Raw genomic sequence first — 14,971 nt, 5'->3', positions numbered from 1 at the left:
AGGGTACACCCACCCCCAGGTACGTGGGTGTCTCCCAGGGGAGCAGCGAGGCAGGGCTGCCAGTCAGACTCCTGGGGGCTCCTCCAGAGCCTGAGCCACAGGGGGACTTGCTGGTACCTCGGTCTGTGCAAGCACCCGGCATTTGCTCATTCCACCACTAACTGCCTCTTCAGTGTTTAAACCGCAACTAGAGCGGGTAGTGCGTAAGCGTTGAAACCATATCTAGAACGGGTCTATCCAGAGCCATTAAAATCTAGGCAAAGGTGACAGCTGGGGCAGATGCTTGTCAAAAAAATAAACTGCGACTGTGGAGCAAGCATTAGCTATGAAACCAGTGACTGCAGGCAGAACAGCTCTTCTGATAATATCCTATCATTTCTTTCTTTCCGTTCTATATTGACTGAATCAAAATCAGTGGAGACTAACTATGATTATTACGTGACTAGCAATTAGTCCTGTTCATCTACAATAGATCATAAACTCCTTTATTATATTCCTCTCCGATATGCATACCTCCACTAAATATTTCAACAGGAAGTAACCTTTGTGAGACAATAGGAAAATTTTATTTTGCCTTTATTAATTTTGCATCTGTTTATATACTACTTAATGCTTCTTCCCAAATAATAGATTTAATACTCCAGTACATTTAAAACCTTCAAAGTACTCATTTCTATATTAGCACATCTTCAGAGGTGTAAGAAATGGTGTCGTAGGACCCGAGGAAGAGAATGTTGGTTAAAATTTTGCCAGTAGATGTCTCTGCTAAACATGCTGAAGGGAACAAACTCGGTTTGAAACTTCAGCAAAATGCAAGTGGCAGTTTGCATCCTTCAGCTGAGTAGTAGGGGTAAAACCAACTAGGTCACTAGCAATTTCTGAAGACTGTTCTTGCATAGTCACAATAGAAATGGGGTTTACTTAAAACTCTGTGACTCCTAAGTTAATTAAATATTAATTTTGTCTCCTGATAGTATCTCACTGAGTAAGTAGAATTCATGAAGAGCTAAGCTTATGTATTCATATACTTGGCAAAAGTTACGAATGTAGAGTCTTGGGGGAAACATTTCGATAATTTAAATTCTAGGTTTTATGAAAACAAGCAGTCCATTCCTACTTCCTACACAGAACTTTCTTTACTTTTTATCCTCAAACTAAAAAATCAGTACATGGAAAATAAAGTTTTAGGCTGAAATAGCACAGTACATGGTAGAATAATTATGACCCTGATGGATAGCATTGCGAGATTTAACATTTTCTTTACATCTATATGTTATTTGGCAATGGTCTTATTTGCAAAAGCACAGCTTCTAAGTAAAGCAACTAATATTAGTTTCTCATAATTGGTACTTGCTGTTAACATACAGCGTGATTTTCTGATTAATAATGAAAAAAGATCTCAAAAGGCACAGATCAGCTGGAAAAGCATCTGCTTAAAATACACACACATAATTAGGAGAGGACGTCAAACAGACTTGATTACATATTTCATGGGTATGTGTCAAAGAGTGTAAAGCATTTGACTTAACCCCAGGGTGACTTCAAGAGGATTTACTCTATCTAGTGTTTGTGATTAGCACCATATAATCTGGATCCGCTGAACAAGTAGAGTTTTACACAATATGCAAATTTCCTTTCACTTTAATTTAGCCCCTTCGGATTTAGCATAAAATCTCTGTGTTGCATGAAGGGCTGAAACAGCTGGATCCAGTTAGCTAGGAAATTAAAAATGTAATAAATGAAATAAGGCAATCCTTGCCATGGTAGCCAGCATGCACTAGAACAGGACCCTGAGATGTGCTGAGGGATGGCTGCTGTGCACACCTCTAACGCCAGCCAGACCTTTCTTGGCAAATGCCAAAATGCTGATCCCTTCTCGAATCACAACGTGCTCCAGTTTGTCATGTAACGATTTATTTTACTGCCCTGTCAAAGTCCATTTTCCAGGTGCATGTTGGTAAGAAAACTGTTCACATATCAATCAATGAAATTAGTATCCACAATGTAACATTTTATTTCCTTGTTAGTATATCAAGTTGTAGCAAAAATTAATTAGCAATATATTACACTGTTTAAAATGTAATGGACTTGGTTTACATGTTATTTTATTTTCTGTTTCCCTTTCAGTTCTGTATTTTAGCTGGCAATATACAGACAGAACTCTTGAGCATTTCTTATACAGGTTTTAAGAATACAACTGAACAAGAATTTTTCTTTTTTTCCCACTTAAAAAGGGTATTCTAAGAATACTAAGGACCGTAATCTAATTAATCAATCTAGGCATCAAAAAGTTTTTGGAACATTTCCATCCAAGTCTGAAAACCCTCACTTCTGCTCTCCTTTCAAAAATACAGTCCCATAGGACTTAATATCTATCTCTTAGCAATGATAATGACAACTGTGTAGTGAAAATAATGATTCTTTCAGATCCTAACTATATCTGACACAGAAAATGATAAGGGGGAAAAGGTATTACAGACAGAAAGTACTTCTTCTCCAAGATATCCTTTGGCCACGTGTAGGCAATGCTGGATCGGTGTAGGAACTACAGGATCAGAATTCCATTACTCTTGACTGCTGTTAATATTCCCACGGCATTTATTGAAGACTTGGTCTTCCACCCATTCTCTCTTGACATAGGCTACAACAATTTCTCCCACTTTATTTACTAGAAGTGACAGATTTCACAATGCTACCTCAGACAGAACTGGGAACAGATTCTGTACCTACAGTAGAGAGGCAGGCCTTCCAAATACATTGTATGTGCTTGGCTGGACTTCCAGACAGTTGCACAAGACTGCCTCGCCTACTTGCTCCTCTTGTAATACTGATTCTTTAAATGTTTTAATTTCATCTACAGCCATTAGCAAATGTGTGTTCCGTTGAGCATGTCTTTCCTAATAAATTAACCACAGTTCCAACAATGGCTTCTTTTGATGCAAAAGAACCAACTGAGCTTTCTTTCCTCCTAATCTGCTTTAACCAGTCATTTGAAAATGAAATGATCACAAACTTCTGAAGTCAGCTGTACATACACATTCTTTATATAAGGCATATTTTTGATTGGTTTACCGCAACAGGGACATTCTCACCTAGGAGACAGAAATTTTTTTGCCTTTGCTAGATAGTTTGTCTGCTGTCAGACTATGAGCCTTTCCCTCCCAGAGAAAGCAACATCTACCTTAATAAGCTTGAATTTGAAGCAGGAAACATATGTTGCAAATCAGAAATCACTCACAGAGTCATAGACATGACAGTTTCACAAATAGAAAACCTCATGCTGAGCCTTCACACTCCTCAGGGTTCTTCTAGCACATTCCCTGTTCTGCTTTACTGGTTTATTTCAACCACAAGTGTAGAACCTGCCCTGCCCAACGCAAGCCACAGATACAAGGGAAGATGAACAAGCCAAAATACTATTTACACTTCAACTAATGTGACAGTTCAGCTTTCTAGTCCCAAAGGGATCATTAGCAGAAAAGTTAGGTAAAAGTGAAGAAATGCCCTATACCACAGTACGCTAATCATCTAAGCTCCCTTAACAGACAATGAGAAGAACTGGTACTGCTGGCTGTAACTCTTCTCATCCTAAATTTCAAAAAAAGTTCAGAGGGATCAAGCTGGTGAAGTACTGTCTGTTTCACTGACTGCAATGGGAATCTAAATGGTTACCTCAGATGTAAGTGCTGATAGCAAAGTAAGGTAAATCCCACCCAAGATTAAATGCAGATCTGGAAACACATTTTGTTACACAACTCCCTGCTCCCCTGAAGATTACTATCTAAATGATTTAATAAAAGACAAGTAAATTTCATGGCAGAGGAAAGGAACTCAAGTCTCCCAAGTCCTCATCTTGCCCCCTGGCTGTTAAGAATCACAGAATGGTTGGGGTTGGAAGGGACCTGTGAAGGTCACCTAGTCCAACCCCCTGCTAAAGCAGGTTCACCCAGAGCAGGTTGCACAGTCACATCCAGGTGGGTTTAGAATGTCTCCAGAGAAGGAGACTCTGCGACCTCCCTGGGCAGCCTGTTCCAGCACTCTGTCACCCTCAGAGTAGAGAAGTTTTCCCTCATGTTCAGGTGGCGCTGCCTGTGCTGCAGTTTGTGCCTGTTGCCCCTTGTCATGTCACTGGGCACCACTGAAGAGGGCCTGGCCCCATCCTCTTGGCACTTGCCCTTGTGATATTTGTAGGCATTGATAAGATCCCCTCTCAGTCTTCTCTTCTCCAGGCTAAACAGGCCCAGCTCTCTCAGCCTTTCCTCATCAGGGAGATGTTCCAGCCCCCTCATCACCTGCATGGCCCTCCACTGGATCCTCTCCAGCAGTTCCCTGTCCCGCTGGAACTGGGGAGCCCAGAACTGGACACAGCACCCCAGATGTGGCCTCACCAGGGCAGAGGAAAGGAGGAAGATAACCTCCCTTGACCTGCAGGCCACCCTCCTCCTAATGCCCCCCAGGATCCCATTGGCCGCCTTGGCCCCAGGAGCACCCTGCTGGCTCATGGGCACCTTGCTGTCCTCCAGCACTCCCAGGTCCTTCTCCGCAGAGCTGCCTTCCAGCCGGTCAGCCCGGGCCTGTGCTGGTGCGTGGGGTTGTTCCTCCCCAGGTGCAGGACCCTGCACTTGCCTTTGTTGAACTTCATGAGGTTCTTCTCTGCCCAGCTCTCCAGCCTGCCCAGATCTGGCTGAATGGCAGTGCAGCCTGCTGGTGCGTCAGCCGCTCCTCCCAGTTCTGCATCATCAGCAAACTTGCCGAGGGTACGCTTGTCCCTTCATCCAGGTCATCAATGAATAAGGTGAACAAGACTGGACCCAGTATTGACCCCTGGGGAACACCACCAGCCACAGGCCTCCATATACTCTGAGCCACCGATCACAACCGTCTGAGATCTGCCATTCAGCCAGGTCTCAATTCACCTCACTGCTCGCTCACCTCATCCACACTTCCACTGTTTAGATATAAGGACGTTATAGGAGACAGTGTCAAAAGGCTTGCTGAGGTCAAAGTAGACACCAAATTACATTAGCCTTTTCATGGCCCCATTGACTTGAATGGAAGCATTCATAAGAATGTCCACACAGATGAGGTCCTCACAGTGAAACACAATCTCTTGTTGCAAATCTGAAAGCGAACAAATGCCGGTAATTGCTCTACAGAGGTTCTGATTCATCAGTAGGTCAGGGCTTAGTTTCACAGCAACCGTGTGATGTACGGCAGAACACCCACATTTCTTATACTATCCCATGTGCACCAAGGTATGCAGAACTGCAAGAAATTTAGACCATACAGTTGGTGTTTACATTAGCAAAACCTTGTTCAATGGATGATCTGAATAGGAGTGAGACTCCACGGGGTAAGTCACGGATAAAAGGGGATTAATATACAATGTAATAAAAAGCATATACTAATTGCTTGATCATTTGCTGTACTATTGTAAAAAAGTCAATGTTTCTTAGTTTATTTTGAACTAATCTATTTCTATATCTACTCAATTTATTTAATCACAGCAGTTTATTTGATGGTCTCCCATCTTGCTTTCCTGATCTTATGCTACTGTATACCTCTACTGATTTCAGCGATAGGGAGAGTGCAGGTCTAGGATTTTATCATTCTTGTTAGATCGCCATCCACTATCTTGAAGAAATTGAACAAGTAACTCATGGACAAACTCCGCTCTTATCAGCACATCAGCAACTCTGATTTATAGCTACCCCAGCTCAATGGGGACATCCACATTCTAATATTACCAATCAGGGCTGGGAAAAAAAAGGATTATCAGAGACTACACTCTTAAAGCCTGTATTTGGGAACAAACGGACCACTGTAGGAGTGCAGTCGGATGCTCCTCAGGATCCAGAACAACTGTTCTTTTAAATTCACTGGCTTTTTGGCATTTCTGCTGGCTTTAGTAAAGTCAACACCGTGACCTGCAACATAATATAACTGAGGATACCAACATGTTCAGCAGCTGTCACATTCCCCACGCAAATGTTGCTCTTCCTATTTCTTCCATATGTCTGGTTGGTTTTGGTTTGGTGTTTTTTTCTGTAATGATTCAACCAGCAGTTAGATGAAGGTGTATAAATCATAGCAAAAAGCAAAGCGCATACTGTGATCATAATTACTGCAGGTTCCACTAACTTCAGAAGTAATACCTGATACACAATATCAAAGTGTAACTAGTAGGATATCCCATATTTGTGACTAATGTCTTCTTCATCTAGGGATTAAACTACACAAATAAAAAAAGGATAGAAAAGGAAAGGCAGGCACAGGCCACACTAACTGGCATACCAGGGACTCTTCTACTGCCAGTAGGGTGGGGTTAAGGCTTCCTTGGTGAGAAAAATGAGATTAGTGACTCCAGCATCCTTTCACGTGGAAAAAACATAAGGCCCCCCAAACAAAATTGTCTCAAGTTTCTCCTTGTAGCCTTTAATATTTTGGACCTCCAGTGTACACAGCCCTGCCAAAGGAGAAGTTCTCAGTAGCTGCAGACCTCAAGAGCTCAGTTATCACCGGATGAGTGAGAAGCCCATCGGTATTCAAAACTGATGCTCCCTGCCATTTCTTGCCTTGGCAAGCCACAGCCAATGAAAGAGCACCTGTGGGGATCCCCCAGTTATTAGTTGCCCCAGATTCCTCTTTCCAGAGATCCAGCATGAAAAGACTCTGCTGCAAATCTCTCCCCTGTAATAACACTGGATGCCATCAAAGTCCTTCACCACAGAAACCTTGCTTACTTTTTTGTCTGAACACAGAACAATTATCTCTTGCCAAGAGTATATGTTCTGTCAGCTGTGCTGCACTTTTTCTTCATCAGCTCAGCTTATAATAAAGACATTTCCCCCCTTTTAGTTCCTAAGAAGCGTATTTTTCTTTCTAGATGTATATGCAAAAACACCTAACACATTTATGTCCAGTACTACCTCTTCCTATGTTATCTCTACAGGCCTGAGGAATGACTCTGACACTTTTAGTCCTTTTCTAGGCTTCTTCACAGATTAGGCAGTTTGTGAATGAAATCCACATCAATATTAGCAAACACATATTTTAAAAATCCAAAACAAAAGCTGGTTTCTTTCCAGGAAGAAACCTCATATACAGATTAAACTCTGCAAAAGCAGCGTCGGCAGGATTTCTTCTGGCAACTCACTTTTTCAGCGCTCCTCAAATCATGCTCTAGCTGTTCTGCTCTGCTTTCAAGGGTACAAATAATGTCTAGTCTGCATTAGTCAAGTCACAAAGCTAGGAAAACCTGGACTGGTGTAACATGCTAGCAGCAAGAGCTGCTAGCAGTTAACAAATAGCTTGCTTTCTAGCTTGTCTCTAAACACAGTTCATCTTGGGATAGAAATTTAAAAACAGCAACTCACTCTCCATGAAAGGAGAGGAGAAATACTTCTCTTTTGGCATACCAGTAGTGTCATTATCTGATAATCAGAATATCTTTGGATTTTTTCTTATGCACTCCCTTCATATTTAGAAGTCAAACTCTGCTTTCTAAAGACAGAATTTTAAATACTTTCTCTTTAGTGTATCCCTGTTTTCCTATTTAGAGTGTGAATGGAGCATCATCTCCCTACTGTCAACTTCAACATTTTTTCTTAGAAAAAAGCACCCCAACAACACATAACTCTCTCTCAAGTACAATTAGAGAAGGTGTTAATTATAAGCAGTAAGGTGAGGATATTAGTACAAATTACTCAGGTTTCCTTTATGTTAAAGTTCATGTTGTGGCAAATGGTTGGCATAGAGAAAATAAAAATTTAATCAACAATTCATTCTCTCTCAAACCAAAGGAAGAATTTCCCCCCAAAATGAAGAATTTCATAGAAGTCAACCAAAATGAAGTATCCATTTCCAACACACCTACTAATCACAAGCCAGAACACATGTATTAATGTCATTTTTAATCTTAAAATGTTTAAAAGAAAAGAACCCAAACCATTAAAATTATGAACGAAAGCAGCACCAAGGATGAAAGCAGTACAATTCATAAGCATCACACCCATGGTCCAAGTTTAGGTGACATGCCCAGATAACAGCAGGATGAAGTCACAAACTCCACACAGGAGAAGAAATCCCAGTAATCCCTGCCAATCTGAATGAGGAAAAAATTACCTTTTTTGGCCCTCAAGTGGATGACTTGCATAACCCTAAGTGTTTAAACAACACACATGAGAATCTGTGCAGTACCACTAAACGCAGGCTGCCCAACATTCATTCCATCAGCTAGATGCAACCAGTCCTTGATTTACCAGAGGATGGTAAAAGTTATCACAGGGTAAACACAACTCAAAAGTCCCAAAGACCAAGTTAAAAATCAGTTAGCCTCACCATTTAGCATCCTGCATTGTATTTTGCTTTGGTGTTGTGTGGTATAATTGCCTTCATGAAAGCCAACACAACTATTGCTCTCCGACAACCAGTCAAACATCCAGTGAACTTAAAAATGACTTTCAATTCAGCATCCCTAGAAGACTTAGTCTTAATTTTAAAATTCATTCCAATACATATTATATTTTCTTGTGAATAGAATTAATGTTTCCTGAACAGACATTATAATAAAGTCTTGTAAGATAACTTGTAAGATAACTGCAAATGATGTATCTTAGTTTCATTTGTAAAACTGAGGCAAATTTACCAATAAAAATACATACCAGCTAAGGTTAAGTTTAAGAATCATATAGAGCCAAGACCTCTGAAAATGGCTTAAATACACACACGTATCTGGATGTAACTCTGGTATGAACTATGTCTTGTTGTTAAATAGAAGTTGAGACAGGTCAGGGGTTTAGTCAGATGACAGACTCAGAAACAGATCTCTGTTCTTCAAAACACTGCCTAATGCTGAAACTAATTTACCTTCCATCAATGCTCTCCCTACCCATCTTCAATAAATACATCGGTACAATCTAGCTACAGTACATCCCAAAAGAACTTCAGCAGTGCTTTAATTGTACAGAAGGACACAATTAGTAACAACAATACTTTATTTTGCTTGTTTCTACTCCAGACTATTTCCAACACAGAATAAGAATCACTGTTTCTGTTGGGTGAGTGCAAAGCAAATACTCCAGGAGCTACAGCAAAATGAGGTTCAGATGTGGTTCACATCTGACAGTGCACTTTGCTACTGAAAACTCTGACAGTTGAAATGGAAGATATACGCATATAAGTGACTTAAAACGCATCTGCACTCCTTCTGGATTATGAAGTGTTTCTGCAACATGTAACAGCTTTGTTGCATACACACAAAGACCAACAATCTCTATCCAAAAGGAACAGCGGACCTTTGACAGAAATTAAATAACCTGCAAAATTCCATCAATGATGTGCAAGGAAGAAAAGGATGGTGAGAGGAAAATGGCAGTTGCAAAGCACTGAATCTCCTGTTGCATCGGTTGTGCCAGGCACAGATATATTCAATGCTTATATAAGTTGAAGAGCTAAATATCTGGAGTTAGGCAAACTGCTCTGGGCAGCATGAACCGCTTTGTAGGCAGTGGTGCTACACCACAGGCTCTCAGCCAGCCTTGCTCTGACAGCCAACATGGAAGAGGCAACAGAGGTGTGATGGGGCTGAGGAAGCTGGAACACCGCAGTCACCCTTCACACAAGCTTTGAAAAGTGGGCACACAAAATGCATTTTACAATGGGAAAACCCGAATGTGACCACAGCTATACCACATTCTACTACCACCTTTGCATGGTGCTTGTTTGATTTCTCTTCTGTATAATTAAATTCTAATTAAAAAGCACAGCACATGGTGTGAAGGGAGATGTTGGAAGTTCCTGCTAATCTGGAACACAAGCTTAATTCATCCTGGGTCACGGATAATGGTGTAGGACTATTCAATGTTCAAATGCCTTTGAGGAAAATTTTTGGATTATGTGGTGACTAAATTCCTTTACAGAACTCAATTTCTTCTTCTACTGTGGATTCTTCTAAGTTACTCCGGTCTCTTGTAGATGTAAAGAAGCAGTGCTGGCACTTCTGCTTCTCAGTGTGGTACTCCAGACTAGAGACCATCAAAGTACCTAGGCTACACCAGCATGTCAGAAGTTTTAAAACTCAAATATTTGTTAAAATAGTTTTTTACTTAATTTTTCAAGTTTTTCCTCCATATAGGTTTTTTCTTGTTTACTCTTTCAGCCTATACATTTCTCATGCTTCTTTATCTTTCTATATTTTAGCACTGTAGAAAAAATAAGTTTTTAAATTGAAAATAGAAATATTAATGAATTTTTATTTTTCATTTTTTTATGAAAGGATTATAAGTGTGAAAATTTGAAGCCACTCACATTTTGGGCATTTTTAGCACCTGAAGGTTCTCAACATACTATTTATTCATGCCTCTATTGTACCCTTTCATCCACTGTTATCCACTTTATTCAGGTTGAGGGCTAAGTATTCTCCTCAGTCTAGTGTTAAAAGATTTTTCAATTGTTTAACTAAAATAAGCACCAATAGGAGGCTTAGACGGATGAGAAACGCGATGGAGGAGATGCTATCAACTTCCCCATTGTGGCAGGCAATGCTCCTACACATTAAACCAAAGCAGTTAGCTCTCTTTACAAGGGAACGTGCTTAAGATTGTGCATTTTTCAGAAGCATTTTACACAAGAACATATACTAAAAGCTGGTTTCTGATCCCTAGTCTCCATGCAGAGCATCATAAAGCAAAACATCCTTACTTGTTGGGGCTCAATCAGGCTTCTATTGAAGTGGATGAAAACTCTACTATTGATTTCCACACAAGCAAGACCTCAAGCATCTAAAAGAATACTCTTCACAAGAGTCTTGCTCTGTGAGGAAGAAGAAACTAGAATCCTTCAGTTAAATCCTGACAATAAACCTCCACAGACACTAGCAGAAATTATACCAGCCTGAAAAATACGTAGTCGGCGTCTCTCTGGACTCAGGCCTCTTTTACATTATGATGCATTTTATGCTTTTATATAGGAAATCAGAGTGCACTGGAGAACAGAGGTTCAGACATTACACATTGACTGTGCACATACCTGCGTATGAAACATACATTTCAGGAACATACTTTCTTAACCTGGCACTTTCCACATGTAGAAGCATGCCATGGTGCAAACCTCCTGCACAGCCAGTGGTGCAAGTTTCCCTGGCCCAGTGTCATCTCCCCCACCTTTCAGAAGAATCACTGACCTGTAGCAGCAACCACAGAGAGGTTGTGCATTTGGGGGGCTGAGTCAGACAAGCAGCAGGCTGCCCTGCAGTCAACAAGGCACATGAGCATCACCCTTCACACAGAGCTTCTGGCTTGAAGGTCAGCTCAAAGTTTTACTTGGGACTTTAGCGTTAGCTCCATGTTAAGGGCTCCAAAGATACTCAAAGAGGGAGAGCCACTCAGCTACTTTCTACTGTTACTTTCCTACTTCATCTTCATGACTGTGAGGCAGACTAGATGTGCTCAATGTACTCATGTCCTGTGTGTGTAGAATAGTCTGGATTTTTTTTTCCAAACCAGAATGGAAAAATCCAATATGTAAGACCAGAATAAAGCAGTTACACTGAAGTCTGATCTTCACACTGATCAACATGGATAGTAAATCTAAAAGGAAAATTAAGCTACAGCCATAGGAATTATGATCAGACTTGTGCCCCAAGTATAAATCTGTAACGTCACACTTAAGAATTAGAATTATGTCAACTGACCTGTGAGTTTTTCCAGAACATCAAATCCATGTTTCAGAGCAATAATATCAAGAAAAGAGACTGTGCCATCTTCAAACCTAAAGAATGGAATAAATGAGCACAGTAAACAAATCATGCAGCTACAGTAGAGACTTAAAATCTATTTTGAGAGTTATTATTTTATATTCAGTGAATTCACAGAGTGGGAACTCCTCCTTTAGGGATTCATCTTCCAGTCTTGTAGTGTCCTGTGAAGCAGAAATATATTCTTCAAAGCTGTACAGGTTATATATATGAACAGTTGCTTGAACACAGAAAGTTGTATTTTCCTCTGTGTGGGCTACTTGAGGGTTTTTGATTTTTAAAGGAATGGGTAATGTTACATCTTATGAGCTAATGTCACAACATCCTAAGTTACCTTCTGACAATGTTGGGAAGAGGTGAGGAAACAGGTGGAAACTATGTTTACCCCCCTACTCTAAAGTGATTACAGCTAATGCAGTTGAACTATAAGGCAAGAAGAGACCTTCCTTTCCTGGAGCAAAAAGGAACATCACTAACAAATCTCCCTCTACTTGTTCTTCCTGGAAATTAAAAATAACTGACTATTGCAGCACAAACTATCAGGCTGCAGCAAGGCTTTACTGTTGGTCAGATTCTACTGTCTGTGCTGTATCTCCTTCCTCCAGAAAACAGACCACACTACTCCTCCATCCAACCCCTCTCCTACGCTCCTCGGGGCTATTTAACTACTTAGTGGGAACGAGCTACAGCTGCACATCATCCATGTCAATCAACCCACTGCCGCTGAGGCAAGGCCACAGCTGCATGTTATCAATGCTGATCAACCCACGGCCTTCATTCCCCTACAACTGGCCTATAACAAGAGCACTATTCAAGTGTAGGGGAAAAGGTGCAACCCCTACCAACGTCTTTTAAAGGAAACACCAAGCAGAAAGAAAAATGCCAGATTTGATGAACGACTGTAGCCCTTGTCACAGCTCAAAAGGAGAAGGTGCAGCTCCAGGGTGGGATGTATTCAGGAAGCAGTGTCCAAGAGAATTTCAAGGGAGCAGAAGGGACACTATATCAAGCATCAAAATATGTTTTATTTAGGCTTTGTGTTCACTGCAGTCTACAAGATGTTTTAAGGAGTGATCATTCCAGCTTGCTTAACCACAAAGGGGAATGCAAAATAATGCTGACAACTGAAGAAGTCAAAACCATACAGAGCTCACTACCATGTAAGGCTAAATCTGGGGTCACTGCAAGTCTCCAAGGAGGGAGCAATCTACAAAACTATAACAGTTAATGCTGGAAATGAACCCATGAGCAACAACCCCAAATCTCATGGTTCAAGTTTAAAATTCAACTCTGATCATGAGGATGAGACTTTCCCAGGGACCTGGTGTTCCTTGAATCTTTCTCAGAAAGGTCTGATGATGTCCACATTGAAAAATGACTGGACAACAAGAGCACAACAGAGGCACTCTTGGGCAAAAATACTTTACATGCTCACATAATAGACAAGAAAATAGGCGATTACTTCTTTTTTTTCTGGATGTATCATTTCTTATAATACATATAAAAAGCTTTTGGTGCCACAATTAAATATGTATTGTGAAAAGGCTCAATGGTTAAAAATGTCAGACTTCAAATGCTTTTTGTTTAATAAAATAAACCTCAACAGAATAGCATAATAGCTCTCATTTCTACAGTGATTTCTCTTATCTTCTATTTAATTTTTCTATAGTTATCAAATACTTTAAACACTGCAAGTGACACTGTCAGGTAAAGGACATCTAAAGCTTCCAAGGATATTTAGTAAAGTTCCACACAAAAAAATAATGCAAGAGTATTGTGTATATATGTTAATATGTTCAGCTGGGATGAAAGAAGACAGACAGAGGCAGCAAGTAATTATAAACCAAGTGATAGAGAAAAGTGGTAGACTACTACCAGGATGAATGGTCCAAAAGAGACCACTCATGCTCACATATCTCAACACAACATAGGCCAAAGAATCCTTCTTAGGAATTTCTGATTCTTGCCTGGTAATAATTAATAGCAAAGTCTATTGTGCCTGAACTTCAGGGAATAAATCTTGCTGGTTGTCAGTGATGAAATTTAAAATGGCCACTTGTGATTTGAAAGACATCTAAGACCAGGAATATTTTCACAGAGACCTGTGGACCAGTATCTGAGGGAAGCAATATTCTATCCAAAAAGCCAGAAAAACCGAGGGAGGAGGAGGAGGAAGAGATAAAGTAGAGGCTAACAGTGGGTTTGGAATTCAATGCAGAAAAACATTACAAATTTGCACTGGCTGCAGGACATGTCACAGTGGTCCCCCACGGCTGCCAAGGAGAGATTACAGAAATCTGTGATCTGTGAGGGGGAACAGCCCTGCCCTGCTCAGTTACTAGTAATGGCCAGCAAAGCAAACAAAACACTGGGAACTAAAGACTAGAGCAGAGACACTGGCACTTAGCCCATCAAGAAGTCGCACAACCCTCAGCAACCTTATAATTATCAGAATAGAAAAGAACTTGAAAGGGCAATAAGGGTGCCAGCCTAGATCTTCAAAGGCCTCCAAATCTTACCTGTAGTAAAAGGGAAAGAGAAAGTCAGATTTCTGTTCATTAGATGTGATTATTAACTAAGCAGACAACCGCAGTACATCCATAAGCAATAGAAGAGACATGTGACCCAAGTTACTGTTCTAAAGATCTTAAAGATTTTTTATGGAAATAGTCCAGAGCTTAGGAATCTCTTCCCATTCAGAAAAAAAAAAAAAAGCTAACACAGTTATTGGTCAAACTTTATGCTCCAGAACAGCACAATCACTGTGGCAATATATGTATCCTACATTGTTTTGTCAGACCTGTGTTTATTCTTTCTGTACCACAAAAAAATTGCCGGCTGGGAGCTCCATTGTAAGAACCAGAAGCCATGAAAGAGTATGGGCAAGTCTATCCTTTTACAGTTTAGATATCGACTATTTTGCAACGTTCATCTCTTGTATTTTGCATGTTCATATGGCCCCCTCTATTTCTACATTGCAGGCTTTCCATTTCTGATAAAGAAAACAGTAATATTTTGTCATCCCTGTAATATTTATATTTACACTACTTCCAATGTACTTGACTCACATATATTCTTCAGATTTACTGAACACCTGATACACAATTCCATGTAAAAATTTACAGGAATCACCTATAAATTCTGATATTTAGCAAATTAAGTCTTAAGTACTATAACAATTTCACTTAGTACCACGGCAAAACATGATGCTACAAA

The 14,971-nt window shown here is 40.3% G+C and overlaps 1 protein-coding gene across 1 annotated transcript in view; it reads right to left on the bottom strand.

Moving 5' to 3' along the window:
• Positions 1-14,971, bottom strand: part of MOCOS (molybdenum cofactor sulfurase) — a 231,074-nt gene that overhangs the window by 93,546 nt on the left and 122,557 nt on the right. Inside the window, exon 5 of the mRNA XM_037379578.1 lies at positions 11,693-11,769. Coding sequence (XP_037235475.1) covers positions 11,693-11,769 — 77 coding nt within the window. The remainder of the gene's footprint in view (positions 1-11,692; positions 11,770-14,971) is intronic.

The sequence above is a fragment of the Falco rusticolus genome, chromosome 3 (genome assembly GCF_015220075.1).
Source record: "Falco rusticolus isolate bFalRus1 chromosome 3, bFalRus1.pri, whole genome shotgun sequence".
Classification (NCBI taxonomy): domain Eukaryota; kingdom Metazoa; phylum Chordata; class Aves; order Falconiformes; family Falconidae; genus Falco; species Falco rusticolus.
The sequence above is the reverse complement of the archived record's forward strand: the minus strand, read 5'-3'. Positions and strand labels throughout refer to the sequence as shown.